This window comes from Saccoglossus kowalevskii, chromosome 11, assembly GCF_978046115.1.
Source record: "Saccoglossus kowalevskii chromosome 11, keSacKowa6.1, whole genome shotgun sequence".
Lineage (NCBI taxonomy): Eukaryota > Metazoa > Hemichordata > Enteropneusta > Harrimaniidae > Saccoglossus > Saccoglossus kowalevskii.
In genome coordinates this window covers 5036684-5054955 of record NC_140651.1, presented here as the reverse complement: position 1 = coordinate 5054955, position 18272 = coordinate 5036684, and the positions used below count along the sequence as shown (strand labels likewise).

The following is an 18272-nucleotide window of genomic DNA, read 5'->3' as shown; positions in this document are numbered from 1 at the left end:
GATTGGTTCTGAAACAGCATTTGTTAAAACAGACCACCAGTCGCCCATTTTGAAACGAAGCTGAAAAACAAAATGATGTCCAATGTGCCAAGTCTGAAAAAAATCATCCATATAAACTGAGATCTGGTTATGGAGAACCTTGATTTTGGTGAATTTGTCAACATTAAAATGGATGTCCCATAGTTTCACCACTCATCGAGCGTAGATACTTAGTAAAAAGTAATTACAAAGGTAAAGAAATGTTACGCTACCATTATTATATATTACGGGTAATGTCGATTACCGCAATCGAATGTGCGACATGATGTAAAATGTAGATACGATATTTAAACAAGATCAGGAAATGTCAGATATTGCTCTGTAACCGCAGGTGTTAATCGATCTGAAAAACAAACTGGCGTGCATCAAAGTCCCATGATGTCTGATGTTCTACCAAGTTTGAACAAAATCCGTTAACACACAACTGAGATATGGTTCCGGAATTGCAGATATGCATATTTCTGGTGAATCTATAGCACAAAAATGGCATGAATGAATCTTGAATCCGGTTGCGAACAGAATGGACGTGCATATGTGTCCCAAGATGCATGATGTATACAAGATGTTTAAATGTGATCTATCGAGGCATGTCAGAGATACAGGGGAAAACTCGCGCACGCACTGAGGTCAAAACGAAAATCCCTGTTTTCGGATTTCGAACGGGAACTAATGATCTAAATGACAAGACCCAAAAGCCAATGACTGACATCGAAATTCCTGGTATGGAGTGTTTGTCTTTGAGTTCTGTGTGTAGACCTCACATCTTATAAACATGGTATTTTCAGTCGACCTAATAATAATAATACTAATAAGTTTATTGCATCCTTAGAAATACAATGTTACTATCAGTTAATAGCCATAAAGATTAGTTGTGATAAGTACTACTTCTCACCCGCACTGCTTCTAACAATGACTAAAAGTGTTGTCGACATTGTAGATTCCATAAAAGGGACGCAAGAACAAAAAAATAATCTTCGATCACAGTAGACAACTAATGTTACTGAGCCAAATCTACCACGTTGCTATGCCTGAGAGAAAAAAATGAACGATCTTTCCTACGGCACTAGGAATGCTTTGTTAAGTCTAACAACTGGAATACGATATGGGTTTCATTCTTCAACATATTTAATGTTTTCCTGTCTCCATAGGCTAAGTTAAGCCTGATTCTTTGGGAGTAGTGTACATTTATGATAGATATATTGTCAGATTTATATGAATAAATTCACCTCTATATTTTTTTACAAAAATGACCACGCCCACTTTGCGAAACCACGCCAAAATTGTAACTCGATGTTCAATTAACAGTTTACAGAACTTCGACTTACGAGCAGATTATATTTTTGTTTTTGTTGAACGTCACATTTAGTTAATCGAACTTTGGGTAACAGAACTTCGAGTTACGGGCAACGTAGATTTTTTGTTTTGTTTAACGTTGTATATTACCCGTAATTCCAAGTTTGGTTAGCTGATAATAAAAATTACTAAATTTGAGCGTTAAACAAAACAAAAAAAACATGCGCGGTAAAATAGAGGAAATTATTCTTCTGTCGCCCGCAGACAGTCGGGTTGGGAGATATGGTAAAAGGGTCGTTCGCCCTAATAAATATCTGATTAATTTGTAATGAGGGTAGATTGGCAATTAGGATAAATAACCATAATAAACTAAAACGGCTCAACTGCCTCTGTTCCTGGTGAATTGTTAACAGAAACATGGTCACCATTTGGTCATCTTGAATCGGATCGAGAAAAGAATGGACGTGAATATGTATGTACGACGCCAAGTAGTTTGTGTGCGTAAAGTTACAATGTGATCTACCAAAGCATACACACACAAGTGTTATAATATTTTTTAGAATTATCAATACGATGAACAATCCAGGACGTGTTTAAAAATCCCTCGTATATACTCCGAGGTATTTATTTATTTAGTTATTTATTTATCAAGTAGGTCATACATATTTTCTATTGCAGTAAAATACTGACGGACTTTGATTCAACTGGCTTCCAAGCATAATAACAGCAAGGAACCCGACAATTTCCAGTGTTCACTAAAAGTCGTACTTTAATTCCTGGGAATCATCAGAGTTGCAAACCGGTTAAAGTCGATCGACAATCTTTTAAGGCCATATAAAATATAAAAACGCTTTCTCACATCTACTGTCTACGGTTTTTATGGATTAGATTCCAACCTCTCACCGCTGCTCTACTGTGACTTCGCCATGGATGAACTGGTTTACTGGATAATATATATTGTGATAAAATTGTTAATTTATTTATAGTTATAACACCGAAGAGTTGTAGCATCAGTGATGTTATTGTTAGCATTGAACATTATTGTCGTCTGCCTCTTCATTGAATAAATAAATATGAAAATCGTAATTTTCAACAAAAATAATAGTCTCGCTACCTTAAATAACTCGTACTGCGTATTCTCATTTCTGAATCATTACATTGGAGTTCGTACATCATTTCCTCAACGTTAATGAGTTAATATCAGTCATCGGCGATCAGATTTCTTCGTCTATCTACATTCGAGTTGGAACAACTTAAGTGATGTTATGTGTGCCTTCTTTACACCACGTACCTTCCCTTGACACGTGAGAGAGTTCACTAGTACCACGTCCTCCACGTAAATTCTTCGCTGCCTTCTCTGCACAGACGACATTGTCCCCATGTCAAAATCTATTAAGACTTGTTTGCACAACAAAATTGTGATTGAATTTCAATACTGAAAAATAAAAAAAATACTGTTATTAAACAGATTGATAAATATATATAATTGTTAATTTAACAAAAATTTGAATATTACTGGCAATACTCATCACACTAAGTTTTCATCTTCAAGTACTGTATACAACTTACACAGGAACATACACTTTTATAATCTTATTCAGTATTTTTTAATTCTTATGTGTTAGTATTATTACTATTATCAGCAATATTTATCATAGTTATGATATTACTTATTTTTAATGTTACCTGTTAACAACCTATTTAACTTGTCTTCCTTTATACCATACAACAGACGTAAGACAAACCACCTTACATCTTGCAAAGTAAGTACAGCAGTTTCAAGTTCATAATCCTCTATTGTAACGTTATACCTTTACTAGGACCATAAAAGCTAGTTCACATAACTTTTTGAGTTAATATGATAAGATAGGCGTACAGCGCTAGTATGGCCACAGGCACAAGGACAAATTCAAAGGGTCACATATTTGTTATCTTAATATTCTTGACAAACGCACACGAGTCTATCTAGTTTATCCGGCCAGGTATTCGGTTATGCAAATTACAAATAGATAATATGCATAAATTAATTAGAAGATGTTATAATATAAACAAAACAACAAATCAGTTTTGCCCGTACTTCGGATAACTGTAAATTAAATTTGGGTGTGGTTTCGCAAAATGTTTTTTTTTTTGAAATATGGGCGTGGTCATTTTTATAACTCGATGTATTCGTAACTCGATGTCCATAACTCACACAGTTCAGCATTTCCCCATGGAGCAGTGGCCGGATTGAAATGAAACTTGACACAATTAACACTACTAGTATATTATAACAGCTTCAAATTAATCTATGCATATTGTCTAATTTGTATAATTAATTGGCTTTAACATGTTCTTTGCATAACTTAGACGTTTATACATTACATCATGGAAATTATTCAGCTAATTTTCATAATAATTACCTGTTTCCATGCATGATGTTTGTGTAGAAATGCAAGAAAAATGTGATTTATAATATAAATGCCTGTGCTGGAAAAATCATTCATCGAAGTGTTCTAGTATTAGTTTTGAATTAATCTGCTCAATTAATTTGCATAGTAAGCCATTAATTAACACACGGAAGCAAATTCAGTTTATGTCTGGTTAAATTATGCACAGAGGGAGTATGAATAAAGTAAAGCTATGAATTGCCGCTAATGACATACGTGATATGAATAAGTATAACCTTAGACTACAAACACGACTAATTTGTCAATATTTATGATTTTCAGTGACAAATTGTTTGTGTATGGTATGGTATGACGTATTTTAATTTCCAGATATTGTTTGTTTGTTTGTGTATGTGTTTGAAAATCGAGATCACATACAAAGTTGCATTGTTTTTTTTTTAAAGTATGTTGTTAATGCATGTACTAGTATATCTTTTTGTTAATCTTGGAGCGATAAAGGCATTTCCAATATCATTATAAATATTTATAAATTTCAACAACAGTTGAATCCAAGCAACTAATAAAATTTAAAAAAGTCCCAATGTTATTCAGTTGGCCAATATAACCATCTCGTTTCAGTTTGAATTGTAAAATTTATAAATACTTATGGCAAGAGTTCTTTAGGGCCCTCGCCCATAACTATAATCCCAATCATATTTATAAAGATGACGATGAACGTCTATGTTGCGCCGAGAGTATATTCCACATATAATGAAAATGGGTACTATCAACGTATCTAACCCATTCCCTTCATCTTTATAAATATTTATAAATTTTACAATTCATGAAATGAAATGAAATGAAAAGTTTTAATTGGCTGCTGGAATAACATTTTAACGTTTCGAATGACGTCATTGCACGCTACGTTCTTTGATAAGCTTGTTGATTTGATTCAATTATCACTGAAATTCATAAATATTGACAAAAATGAAGACATGCGCGTTTTGTCGATACAAGTTCTATATTTCATCATACATTTTGATAATGTTCTAATGTTATTTCATCAGCCACAACATGAACCTCTAATTTCAGTATTTATAAAAATGGAGAAAATGGATTTGTTCTGTCAATAGTATAACAGTAATAATAGGACAGTTTTGTACGAAATTCTGATTTTGTAATGATTGTTATTATTTACTTATTGTAAAGAACTTAAAGGGAACACATCAATGATTTGTCGGTGTGCTGGGTGGTCCTATGCACGAGCACAGATCACTTCCGGTTTAGGTCGTGTGCAGTGTTGTGTACAGATGGTTGCGCCGTGCTGATCAATCTTCCCGTCGTTTTCACTGACCTGACTGTAAATAATGGTCGATCATCGGACATTTAAATGTAACCATGGTGAGCATATTTTTGATGTTGTCTGAACTGTTTTGAAATCACGAATTGTCAGGTTGTGTACTGTGGATTGCGGAGTTTCTTTGAGTTGTTGTGTCTGCGGGGCTTCGGGATTTCAGTTGTGGTGCCTGGAAGTCGGCTCGCTCGCTCCGTGCTGTGCATGCATGCATGCACGTAAAGTTCACTACATAGCAGACATTGTTTGCAGAGCATCCAGGCCACACGTATCAGCTATGTCACACTAGTTCATTCGTTCTTTCTGTATATTGAGTCAAGCTGTGCGTCCGACTAAATAGCGAAATAAATATCCACCTCATAACGTAATTCCATATTCTGTCGATAAAAACAATAATAATAATAATAGCAGTGTTTTGGCTGCTTTTAAAAAAAAAAATCCCCTCGTCGTGCCTCGACATGCATATTGGGTGCGTCCTTGTACTTGTGCACCATTACGTACACACAGCGAAGCCGCATTATTTTCTTTTAAATATAGTGGCATTCGGTCTACACCAATGATTTAAATTATTTATGCTTTATAAATGCATTATTATATCATAATATCATTATCTTCATCATTATTATAACACCAGTGATACATTGATAATGAACATTTATATGATAAACAGATGTTCGTTACAAATTCTTTGTGATCATTCAGTCTTGTACTGAGCTAAGCTTGTTGACACAGCTCTCTATATTTTCTTTTTTCATTATGGTGATTATAATGTGTGCATTGCTTTGCACCATTGCAGGCAACTAGCAAGTCATAGCTTGCTCAAATGAATAATTATCTCTTCACTGCTATTGTACATACTAGTATGATGGTGTAAGCTTACGGTACTTTATATTTTTCTTTTTTAAATAGGTGTCACGCGAGACAATTAAATTGATGAATATAACTTATTATTAAAATGTGTTTTTATTTGTCGTCATGTTTTTGAAATTATAAAAAAACAGGGTGCATTCATTGACAAGTTTCTATTTTGGTTTATTCCGCTGTTAACTGAATGCGCTAAATTATAACCCAGTGAATATACAATGCAATTTTTTCTTCACAAACCAGTGAATTTAACGCCTACTGACCATACCTACAACATCAAATCGACATAAAGTAAACTTAACTCAGTGAATATTTTTCCATGTACAGTATCACATGTAATGCAGTGAATTACATTTAAATAAATTTAGCAAATGAATCTTTTCTCTCCAGAGGACACTGATTATTCACCATAATCAGTGAAATATATTTAGACTAAAGTAGAGAATAGTAGAGATTATAATGAATGTATGAATTTTTAATGTCATGTAGATGTCCATTTTAATTTCAAAATATCCCTATAAAGTCTCCAGTTGTTGAATTTTTAATTGTGCCTATATTTAGAACATGTCCACATTCCCCAATTGAATTGTAATTATAAAGAAATTAAACTGTTGTCTTTATTAAGCACATGTTGTTGTTTTTTAAACAAGGTTATTCTTTGATATTGGCTCTCTCTTTGTAATATGCAGTGCACAATCCAACATTGTAGTGTGGGTCATTTATTATGGTTATTAAGACATATCGTACAATGTATGAGTTAGGTGTTAATTCGTAAATGAATGTTTAAAGTTGATAGATACTTCACGTGAAGTGCTTTGAGATCTTTTACAAGTATTAATATTCTTTTATTTATTGACGTTACAAACGTCCAGTATTCATAGTTACAAGCTTGCTCAATAATATTTGTATTGACCCTTTCTAAAGTTGGGTTTTCTAGACATATGATGCACAGCTTAAATTGCCACGGTGCATTCTGACACTGAAAATGTTGAATTTTGTTTATTTTTGCTTCTTTTGTCAGTTGGCATTTTTTTGCTAATTCTATGGAAACCATATTTAATAATAGCAGAACACCATGGCTTACCCTAACTATTATGGGATATGGTAGTTATTTTCACTCCAGCTGCAGTGTATCCATGCTGTATTTTAACTCACTTTGGTTGTGAAGACTTGTTTGCAGGATACATAGTGTTCTGTGAGATTATTAATTGAGCTTATCATTACAAGTATATAAAAAATAACAGACAGATTAACAATATCAACAACAAAAAACAATGGTTTCCCATGATTCCAAAGTGTACAGCAATTCTGGAATTAAGGGCACTGATTTAAATACTGTAAAATGACTAATTTTCACTGGGTTTAAATTTCACTGATTTACCATTTCAGGCATATTCAGTGAGTTTTAAGTTCACGGTTTCGTCATTTAGATAATGTGTTCTATGGTAAATTTTACATATTCACTGGGTTTTAAAATAGCGCATTTTCCAGTCAGCGAAATAAGCTAAATTAAAACCCCGTGAATAATTACCCCCTTTACAGTAACCATGTTTTGTGCCCACCATCACGTTTATGTCATTTTTTATGTGTATTTAGTTTTTCATTTAAATGTAAATCCTGAAAGTTGACTTATTTCATTTTGTCATCTTTCACAAATTAATACCTGCGTAATAAGTTTTGTATCACAACCTGTATATGAGTTGTGTTATATCATATGTTAAGTAAAGCATTATAGAAAAAGTGCATCAAAATGTACTAAAGAATGTTCTACTATATTGTTGGTTAGAAATTGTGGCATTAAAAGTTTTATTCTGGAAAATGACTTGGATTTTTAAGTATTAAAACAAATGACAAAAGTACATTTGCATCCTGAATGTTATTTTACTTGGTTGGTTTGTTGGTTGATTGATTGATTGATTTAGAAAATGAAAAAAAGTAAAAATTTAAACATATCTCCAGGTTTAGGATGTTTGTGCAAACCCAAATAATCTTCTCTTTATTCTCTCTGACTGATCCATTTCCTTTTATATTTCAATAATGTCCTGTTAGAATTGTTTATATGAAATTATTCAACTTATTTATTAATTATGACAAATCAATGTACTTGCAGGTTACAGAGAGTGGAGTGATACCACCACAGTGCTTTCTTTTACTGCCATACTGGTCTAACACTGCCACTAATGGTTTATTTCTGTTTATTGTGTTTGCTAGGTGTGAATGTTTTAATGTGATGTTTATTGTTACTGTTATGATTATGATTAAAATTGCTTGGACACAAATAATTTATTATTAAATGTATTCCGTGTAGCAATCATGCTTGATATAAATTGAAGTATCTAATTTACAATGGTATTTTGGGAAAAATGTTTAAATTTGGTTTAAATGCCAGATAGACTAGTTTTAGTTTTCTCTTTATGTCATCAATTCATCAAATTCAAACATGAAATCCCTGACAGTGACTTCCTTATCTCTGTAAAGTGAGTGATTATTCATTGCAGTATGTGTAAAGACTTCTTTAATAGATTACGCAACTTTATCAGTAAAAATAACCTGGTAGCACTTGTATACTGTCATTATTTTGCTGGGATACCCTGCTACTTGTACTTACTCTCCAGATATTAAAATTATTAATCACTTAGAATTAAACATAATATTTGGAGAAACAGAAATATTCACTGGGTTTAATTTTGGTGAATTTGATGTTGATTTTGACAAGAACGGTTTTCAATTTTAGTTTGTAAAAGAAACAAAACATTCTTACGCTTGACTTTGCATAATCAGAGTTTTTAATTTTATAGCAGTTTTATGTATAAATGATATAAGTGAATATAAAACCTATTTAATAATTATGCAATATGCAATACTATCATGTCCTGTCGTAAAATAAGATGCCATATGCTCAGAACAGACACATCATTATATCAAACTGGTGATTACTGTTCTATCCTTTGCATTTACATTTTACTTTCACTGAGGAATACAGCACTGTACACAGAAGTTAATTGGTTGACAAATAAATTCTAAAAAAATAATTATTAATATTTAATAATAAATAATAAAAAACGCACAAAAATACATATTTGTTTCACCACAGGAATGCCGAAATTCAAAATGTTTAGAACAAAGTTAGCAAACTTCTTTGTGTGGAGTCCAGTCAAACTCTGGTGGCAGCCATGTTTGTTTTTAGTTTTTAGAGGACGCTTTCGCGCTTAATCATTCCATATTTGGAATTCGCATTTCCTAATATGGTAGGATGAAAATACCCCGTAAAATACGGCAAAATTACGGCACACTCTAGCTTATGGTGTTATGGTGACAGATGTATAATAAATTGTTTTAATATGCCTTTGAAAATGTAAGAAAATGCATTCAGAAATACAATAGAGAATGCCTGCATGATTCTGTTGCATTGGAATCACCTACCAGTTGACAAATATAGTCATGTAATTTATTAATTATTCAAGTGACCTTTGATACTGATATCATGTCTTACATGATTGGGTGTTTTTTTCAAAGGCTAAAGGTCTAGATATGTAAATTTATTGTGGGTAAAACACGAATTGTGTAGCAAATGTTCCGGAGTCTAAAGCAAAGCGGAAAAAACAGTTGGTGGCTACTGTGGTAAAGAGGGAAAGAGCTCTCTGAAACTAATTATTGCTTATTTGCATATTTTGTGATTCATACATGTATTTTTGTATAGCTGAATATCCAGTATATGCACTGTGTGGGGCCTTGTTCTTGTTGGACAATGATGACAAAAATAATTCAGGGCTGGTCCTAAATTTGCGGAGCTTGTGATTTTTCATAATGTCATTGCTATTCTGTGCATGTATCGGGCTCATATCACTAATTGAATTTCCATAGACGACAATGTTAACATATGACGAGATTGCTATATGAAAATGATGAAGAAAGTTGAAAACATGGCTCAAAAATGGGAAATCAACATGCCAGTAAACAACCATATGAAAAAAACTAACATGTTGGCCAGCTCAAACTCTTACAAATCTCAGGTAAACAAGACACACCTACTGTATATGGATTGCACCTAGAGAAATCACTGGAAAAACACCAAGATTAGAACATCCAAATACACACAGAATAAACCCACAGGTACACAGTCGCTAAGTAGTAAACAAAAGACCACATGTTGGTCGCACCTTTGACCCAGTTGATTACGCCCTCAAACAGGGAGCACCTGAGAATAAACAAATTTAAAAAATTTCATTGTTTCTTACTAGGCATTTAAATTGAGGGCTATGAGCAGCCATTGGTTGATTGGTGGCATGAGACCTTACCGGGTATATCTTAGAGAAACAAATATTAATTGCAACTTAGATGAGAGCAATTACATTTACACTGAATTAGGGAGCTTAGCTTACAGTTAATAATTGTTTTGTCATCTTGAATTTGGGGGTTACTTGTCAAAATTATGTGGTGAATCTTAGTCGCAAACACAGTAGTGCGGTGTCCAACAAACTCAAGCTGCCACAAGAGTCCTGGGACAACGGTTCTGTACAAGGAAATATCTAGCATATTTTCAATGTGTTGTGTTACCAGCAAGTGTTTTCAATCTGCTCATCAATAATAAATATTTTGTTCGTTCTCCATGTCAGAGGTCATCTGTCACAACCAGTACTAAGATAGCATGAGATCAAGTGATGACCACATTTTTGTGGTCTGGGTCATGTTATTACTCAGTAAATTATGTAATAAACACGAAAAACACCATATGTGGATGAAAAATTATTGGGCTTCCTGTTTATTACAAGTTGACCAAAATGTCAAAAATGCCCATGACGTAATGTTTACATAGTGCATAAACAGTCAAGTAATTGAAAATTGCACACAAATTAACTACAAAATGAAAGGGCTGGGTTGGGCGGGTTGCTGAATTATTGTCAGTCCACACACACTGACTAGATCTTTAATAGTTTTTTCATTCATTATATTATTTTTATTCATAATTATATTGATTACAGGAGGATAACACAGTTTATCGTCATCACTGGGTTGTTGATAAACAAAATGGTAATGAGAAAATGGTAAAAGAAGAACCATCTGAGGACTCCAAAGGAGTGATGATAGTTGAGACAGAAAACGGTGATACAGTAGTGGTCAAAAATCATGGTAACCATGCCAATGGTACAGATGGTAATATGAGAAGTTATAATGAAAATTATGACCAACAAGGTTTGAATTTATATTTAAATCATTCCAAATTTATTAGTTTCAAAATTTATTTTTATAAAATTAATTTATTCTTCAAAATAATTCAGGTATGTGTTGTTCTGAATAAAATGTTTGTGTATGCATGTCTTTCACAGTAGAATAATGAGATTCATTTACATGGCTTAGACATGACATTAAGATGTATGGAGATATAGTTTCCATGACATCTAGTTAGAAAACCTTTCCCTAGAGAACCACAATTTAAGGGCACACTTATAATTCAAGTCACATTAAGAGACAATATTTAGCATGAAAATTGTAAAGTACAACTGAATAAAAACAATATACAATATACTGTTTGGCATCTATGTGCAGAGCACATTTGGGAGGTAATGTCATCTGTCTGTCTGTATTTTGCATGCATGTATGTATGTGAAATTTTTTGTTCTATAATATAGCCAGTGGCTGGATTGGAATTGTACTTACATTATGAACTCCGGAGCTTATTAGTTTGGAAACAAATGTGTGCATATTTATTAAGTAATTTGCATACTAATTAACTTCTGGAATGTCCCTTGTACGCTTTTCAACATGCAGTTTGTTAGTCGTATTGAAACTAATGGTCCATTTTTGTGTAGATTACGGTAATACCCGGTAGTTCATACATTTCTGATGATCTGTGCTGTAATCTGTTTAATTCACAATTGTGATCATGTTTGTTTGTTATATAGTTAAGAGTAAATAAGACATTCTCTATAATCTACTAAACATGTGTAAGTAAATGGGGTATACCTCAATTTGATTAAAATCTGATGTTGTAAAAGTAGAAGCTTTGATTGCTTTTTAGTTTCTGCGCATCTGTCCATCTGTCCATCCGTCTGTGTGTACATGCATATGTATGTCCTTTTCTATCACAGACATTCCATGATGTACTGATTACAATCAAACTTCACATATAAATCATGTGACACATGTACACACTATCAATTTCAAAATGGCTGAATGGTGACCATTTTAAAGCTTTTCTGCCAATCAAGTAACTGGTTCTTGGTCATACATTGTACATGCTGGGATGTGGACACATTTTGTTTTTAAAATTCAAAATGGCTGACTGGTGGTCATTTTGTTTTAATGAAAGCTGTTCTAATGTCATATCTCAGATATTCCTTGACTGATTGCACATTCAAATGTATTTGTTGTTTTTGTGGATTCAAAATGGCAGTCTAAGATATTCATTAAATTTTACTTATAATTGTCTTCTTCTTTTGGTTACAATTTTATCAGTTGCTATGAAATCTCAACCAATTTTAATTTTGGTGTAACTAGCAAGTGCAATTTTCAAGATTTTTAGACGTAGAAATAAGAGGACAGAATGAAGATATTTATATTGCTGATAATGAGAACCAGATTTTAGTAATCTATGCTCTGTGAGATCTAGATTTGTTAATTAAATAAGTGTAGTAAACAGATATGTTGTTATGAGTATAAATAAAAAAAATGCAGTGTTTACCGTAGTTTTCAATTCTGACTCGTTTTTTTTTTCCAAATAGATTACTTCACTATTATTTAGGAGCTTTTGTACAATTAATTTTATTTTATTTTATAAGGTACATTGAGATTTATAAAGTATATGTAGTATTAATTGAGGTCACATTGGCTTGAATTTTTGTTGTCAAATTTTGCTTAGATATGTTCCTGTACTACTATTTCCTTAGGACATTTATACAATTTACATTATATTATTCTACATGTATGATGGACATTGAGATTGATACAGTACATGTAGTATTATTTAAGGAAAACGAATATACATAAATTCAGGGTTTGCGCTAATGTCTTAACAAGACGAGTCCCACTTAAACAAATTTAAGAAATTGAAATTTGACCCTGGATAACTTTATTAGAGATTGGACCTCAGTTTGCCTGAAAAACTGGGTCCCTCTTCAATTATTGGAGTCCGGGAAGCAAAATATGGTGTTAACGCAATCCCTGAAATTTTTTATGTAATTATGATGCTTGCCTATTTTAGTATCATTTCAAGACTTTGTCAGTTAGTTATCCATCCAATCATTTGACCCTCAGTCTGTCAGCCCAATATACTTTTACATTGACTTGACCAGATAAGAGTTAATCTTGGTTCTCAATTAACAAGGTTGTATTAGTTATGCTATGTTTTCCCAATGTATTATCAAATCTTGACTACACTATATAAGAAATTCTAGTTCACTGTTAGTTTTGTTTTCCATTCCCCTTCAAAATTTTTGTGGAATATATTTCACATTTTTGTTTTGAATTATTTTACATTAATTCCTTTGTTAATTTGGACATAATTTTCAAATACCAATATTTTGGCCAAATTGTGCATGAAAGTGGAATAGGTTAAATATCACCTGTGTTAATCAAAACTCAAAAAATTCAGAGAGAATTGCATTTTTTAGTCTAAAATTTGTTTTTTTAATTAGTTTGCCAATTATCCTTGATTGGCTATTATCATGCTCTAGATATTGCCGACTAATTTGTGTTCGAAGCTTTGCTTTTAGTCCCATTGCAACAATACAATACATACGATTCATCGCTAAAATTTTCCGTCAACGCGAAAGCGAGGCTTTGTATGCAATTGATCAGCAATGGCTGGAGCATAATAGAAACGAATTGGGGAAAGTGACGCAATAAATATAATATGATTAAATTATAGAACTGAGTAATGGAGACACCATTATAGCTTTAATAAATGTATTATTGTGTCTTTGTCTTGCAGACAATGAAGTCAGAATGATTCATGAAGAGGAGGACAATAGCATTGTTATTGATGATGACCTAACAGAGTCTTCTCATCCCACTGCAGAGTCGCAGAAAGGTGATGCTGGTAGTTTGGGATACAGATGTACTGTCTGTGGAAGAAAATTCTCAGTTTTTGAGGTGTACGTTGAACATGAGCGTAGCCATGCAAATGAGGGCGAGAGACCCTTTATATGTGATGTCTGTAATTTGTCTTTCAAGTCTACAGGGAGTTTGGTTGCACATAAAAGAATTCACACAGGTGAAAAACCATTTCAGTGCAATTATTGTTGGAAAACGTTTCGACAGAGCGCAACAAGGAATCGACATATTAAAGCCATGCATGCCGAAGAAAGACGGAAAAGTCAAAAAGAAACAATGGATAAGATATCGCAGATACTTTCCCAACAAGTTGTCCAGTATCCACATCCTGGACAGAATGATAGATTGTCTCATCAACCGGAAGTAATGACACCAGTCATGGAACACCACTCTGTTATCCATCCAACAATGTCAACATTTTCATCACAGCCTGTTTTTCCTGGAATGACACCGTTAAGGGTTGATGTGCCAAGAACAATCGCTACCTCTGCCCCTGCATACAGATCTCCCATCCCACAAGAACACCACCATGTCTCGTATCCATCGCAGCACCACATTACTACTGACACTCATATACATAATCGCGTCCTGGTTGCACCTAATTCACGAAATACTGAAAATGATCAGTGGCAACAGTCCATCTCATCAAAAGGTACTTCAAGTGAAAGTAGCACTCCTGTAAACCATCCTGAAACACCACGGCAATTTAATTTCTCACCACCAAGTGTTACACAACATTCAACACCAAAAAATGCTGTCCCAAATAAGAACCCAGAAGTGGGACAAAAATCCCCTTCCAGATTGTCACGGCCGATAACGTCTTCTAAATCAACTAGTCCACCAGAGATTAACCAAGGAAACCACACTGTAGCTGTCACAAAAGAGTCTGCAATCACTAGAGAAACAGAGATTGCACCAACATCCATAAAGGAGAGGCCTGTACCCAAAAATCATTCATGTGCTCACTGTGGGAAGCATTTTGTTGGGAAAGCAGCGTTAAAAATTCATAAATTAGTCAAGCACCTGGGTGAGAAACCATTTGCTTGTGAAATGTGTAATCAGCGATTTGTATCTGCAAGTGCTCTAATTACCCATAGACGAAGACATACTGGTGAAAAACCATACAAGTGTAATATTTGTGGACGTCTATTTCGACATAGCTCTACCATGAAAAGACATAAACTTCTAAGACATATGCCCCAGAATGCAAGACCATCATTTCAACCTGTACAGCAGAAACCCAAACCTCAAACTACCCAGCATATTACATTAAAGCAAACTGAAATCAAATTAATCTTGGAAAATCAAAATATCCAGGTTTTTAATTGTGGATTGTGTTCTGGTTTCTTTGCCGACCATGCTGATCTCGTCAGACATAGAATAAGTACACACCAGGTAACGGCAAAAGAGGCTCAGGGTGGACAAGCTATTTTGAGTTCATGGAGCCCAACAGGAGAGGACCAATCAGAAAATGAGAAACTTGATGAAGAAATGTGGCAGATGGCATCTAATCAGTACAATGTGTTCAGAAGGCCATTTGAATGCTCCGAATGCGGTAAGGCATTTAAAGTGATGGGACATTTGGTGATGCATAAACGAATTCACAGTGGTGAAAAACCATTCAAATGTCCAGACTGTGGTAAAGCATTCAGACAGAAAGGAACAATGTCCAGACATGCCAAGCTGCACAAAAATTTTGAAATGATGAACAATTCTCAATTGAATGAATCTGGAGATGTTGGTGATGATGTACCTCAAGCTGGACCATCCAGACTGGGTTTGTACCAGGAAATACAGCATGATGAATCAATTCCAGCAGAGTTTAGACAAATGCAAAACTACATTGATGAAGAGTTTGAAGATGAAGAAGAAGATGAAGAGGAAGAAGAAGAGGAAGATGAAGAAGACATAGAGGATGTTGAAGATGATGATGATGAGGAAGAAGAGGAGGAAAGCATGGTTGCTGTGTCACCCTTAGTGATGGATCGAACAGTGAAAACAAGTATTATGCAGCCATTGAGAAATAGAAAAGCAAAGCTGAATGTAAATACAAACATTCATAGCAGATGGTCATGCAACATTTGTGGCAAAGTGTTTGGAAACCACTGGAGACTAGAAAGGCATAAAATGAGTCACTCAAATGCGAGGCCATTCCCTTGTGAATATTGTAACAAGTCTTTTCAATTCCAGTCTCATCTGGTAGCACACAGACGAATACATACTGGTGAGAAGCCTTTTCAGTGTAACTTGTGTGGGAAAGCTTTTAGGCAGAGTGCCACAATGCATCGACATAGGAAGTTACACTTCATGAAATTTATGCCCACCTTAGGGCTGCAGTCAAAAAATGTGGAACATTTATTGACTTACCTAGAGGGTCGAATTCCAGGAATAGAGAGCTCTGTTCTAGGAGCAACAACAGCTGCTACGACAACCTCACAATCAAGCATGACATCATCTCAAATGAACTTATCACATGCAAGTGACTCCACTTCAGCAGTGAAGCAGAATACAGCTTCTCATCCTAGTACATCAGCTATGAATTCAGAAACAGGAGTATCTATTCATGTCGACACTGAGAGCAGTATGCATTCATCCAGACCTACAACACGAGAAGAGGATGAAATGGGTGATGGGAAGGAAGAGAATGAGGTATCCAAGTAACTGAATCAGGTCATGGTAAGTGATTTGCATTTGCCATCTGAAAATTCAATTCATGTGTAATATAAAATTTTGAATTGTGTAACACCACTTTCCCCTTGACAGGACACGCTCACTCTTTATTAGTCCCTGTTCGGACGCAGTCCGAAAACGGGGACTTATGTTTTGACCTCCGTGTGTTTGTGCGTGCGTCTGTGCGTGTGTCCATACCTGTATCTTAGAAATGCCTGGACCAATCACAATCAAACTTCACACATACATCATACACGATATTATACATATGCACGTCAATTTGTTGCATGATCTGATTCAAGATAGCCGATTGGCGGCCATTTTTGTGCTAAAAATCATTAAAATCAAGCATTTCTCATACATTAGACATTATAGGACCTTGATGTTTTTCAGATAAGATTCAAAATGGCCAACTGGCGCCATTTTGTTTTAATGAATGTGGTTCTCGTGCCATATCTCTGACTTGCTTTCACTGAATATGTTCAAATTTTAAATATTCATTATACATCATGTCATAGATAGACAGATATATTGGTTTGACGATCCTATTCAAAATGGCCAAATGGTGGCTATTTTTGTGCTAAAAAATCATCAAATATCAAGCATTTCTGGCATTTATGGGTGGATTTCATTCAAACTTGGTACATATATATTAGACATTACAGGTTCCTGATGCACATCATTTATTTTTCAGATCGAATTAAAAATGGCTGACTGGCGGCCATTTTGTTTTAATGATTGAACTTCTAGAGCCATATCTCTTAAATGCTTTGACTGATTATATTCAAATTTCATATATTCGTTATACATCATGTTATATATATATATATATATATATATACATGTATTCAAAATGGCTGATTTTGAATGCTGTTCCAGAGCAATATCTCTCAAGTACTTACTTGTTTGACGATCAGATACAAATCATATAATCAAGCCATATTACTATAAACAAAACTATTTATCTTAAATTTGATAACTAACGGGGACTGTGCCATGCATGGCTTGTTTTGAATAATGTTCTTCAATTTGCATTGTATACACAATCTATTATATTTTTTTTGCAGGTTTTGATGTGTTCTGAAATAAAGCAAGGAGTTGGTCAAATATGGATGACTCAATGGCATCAGAAATATATTATTATAGTATTGTGTTTACAATAGTATTTACATGTAATAACAAAGAATATAGGGTATATTTCTCCTCTGAATTTGTGTCACATGTACGTTTGTATGTTCCATCAGTATTGAGTTTATTAGTTTGACTATAATTGACTCTTTTTTTATTACTTCAAGATTCTATTGTGATAAAATATGCAATTATGTTATACTATTATGGAGTCATCAAAATTATTAAATCAACCTTTTTTTCTTTTCTTTTTTCTATAATGTCCTCGAATTAAATGGAATTTGTTATTGCATATGTCTTAATCAAATTTGTTGATAAAAATATGGAAACAATTATCTGTTTTTATTTGTGCAAGATGACACAATTTGACTTGCATTCAATGCTAAACCTTTGGTAATACTGGATTTTTTTAGATAGTAAACCGGTTACGACTTAGTCTATAATTCATGTAAATATATTAATGTATTTTTAATTACATTACACTTTATTAATTATTATATTTA

At 33.8% G+C, this 18272-nt stretch overlaps 1 protein-coding gene across 1 annotated transcript; it reads left to right on the top strand.

The window, feature by feature from the left end:
• The first annotated feature begins 4966 nt into the window (after window positions 1-4966).
• Window positions 4967-18059, top strand: LOC102805052 (uncharacterized). The gene is made up of 4 exons (XM_085505583.1): window positions 4967-5102; window positions 10902-11112; window positions 13850-16647; window positions 17709-18059. The coding sequence occupies exons 1-3, from the start codon at window positions 5100-5102 to the stop codon at window positions 16630-16632; spliced, it is 2997 nt and encodes a 998-aa protein (XP_085361709.1). The 5' UTR covers window positions 4967-5099; the 3' UTR covers window positions 16633-16647; window positions 17709-18059.
• The last annotated feature ends 213 nt before the right edge of the window (window positions 18060-18272 follow it).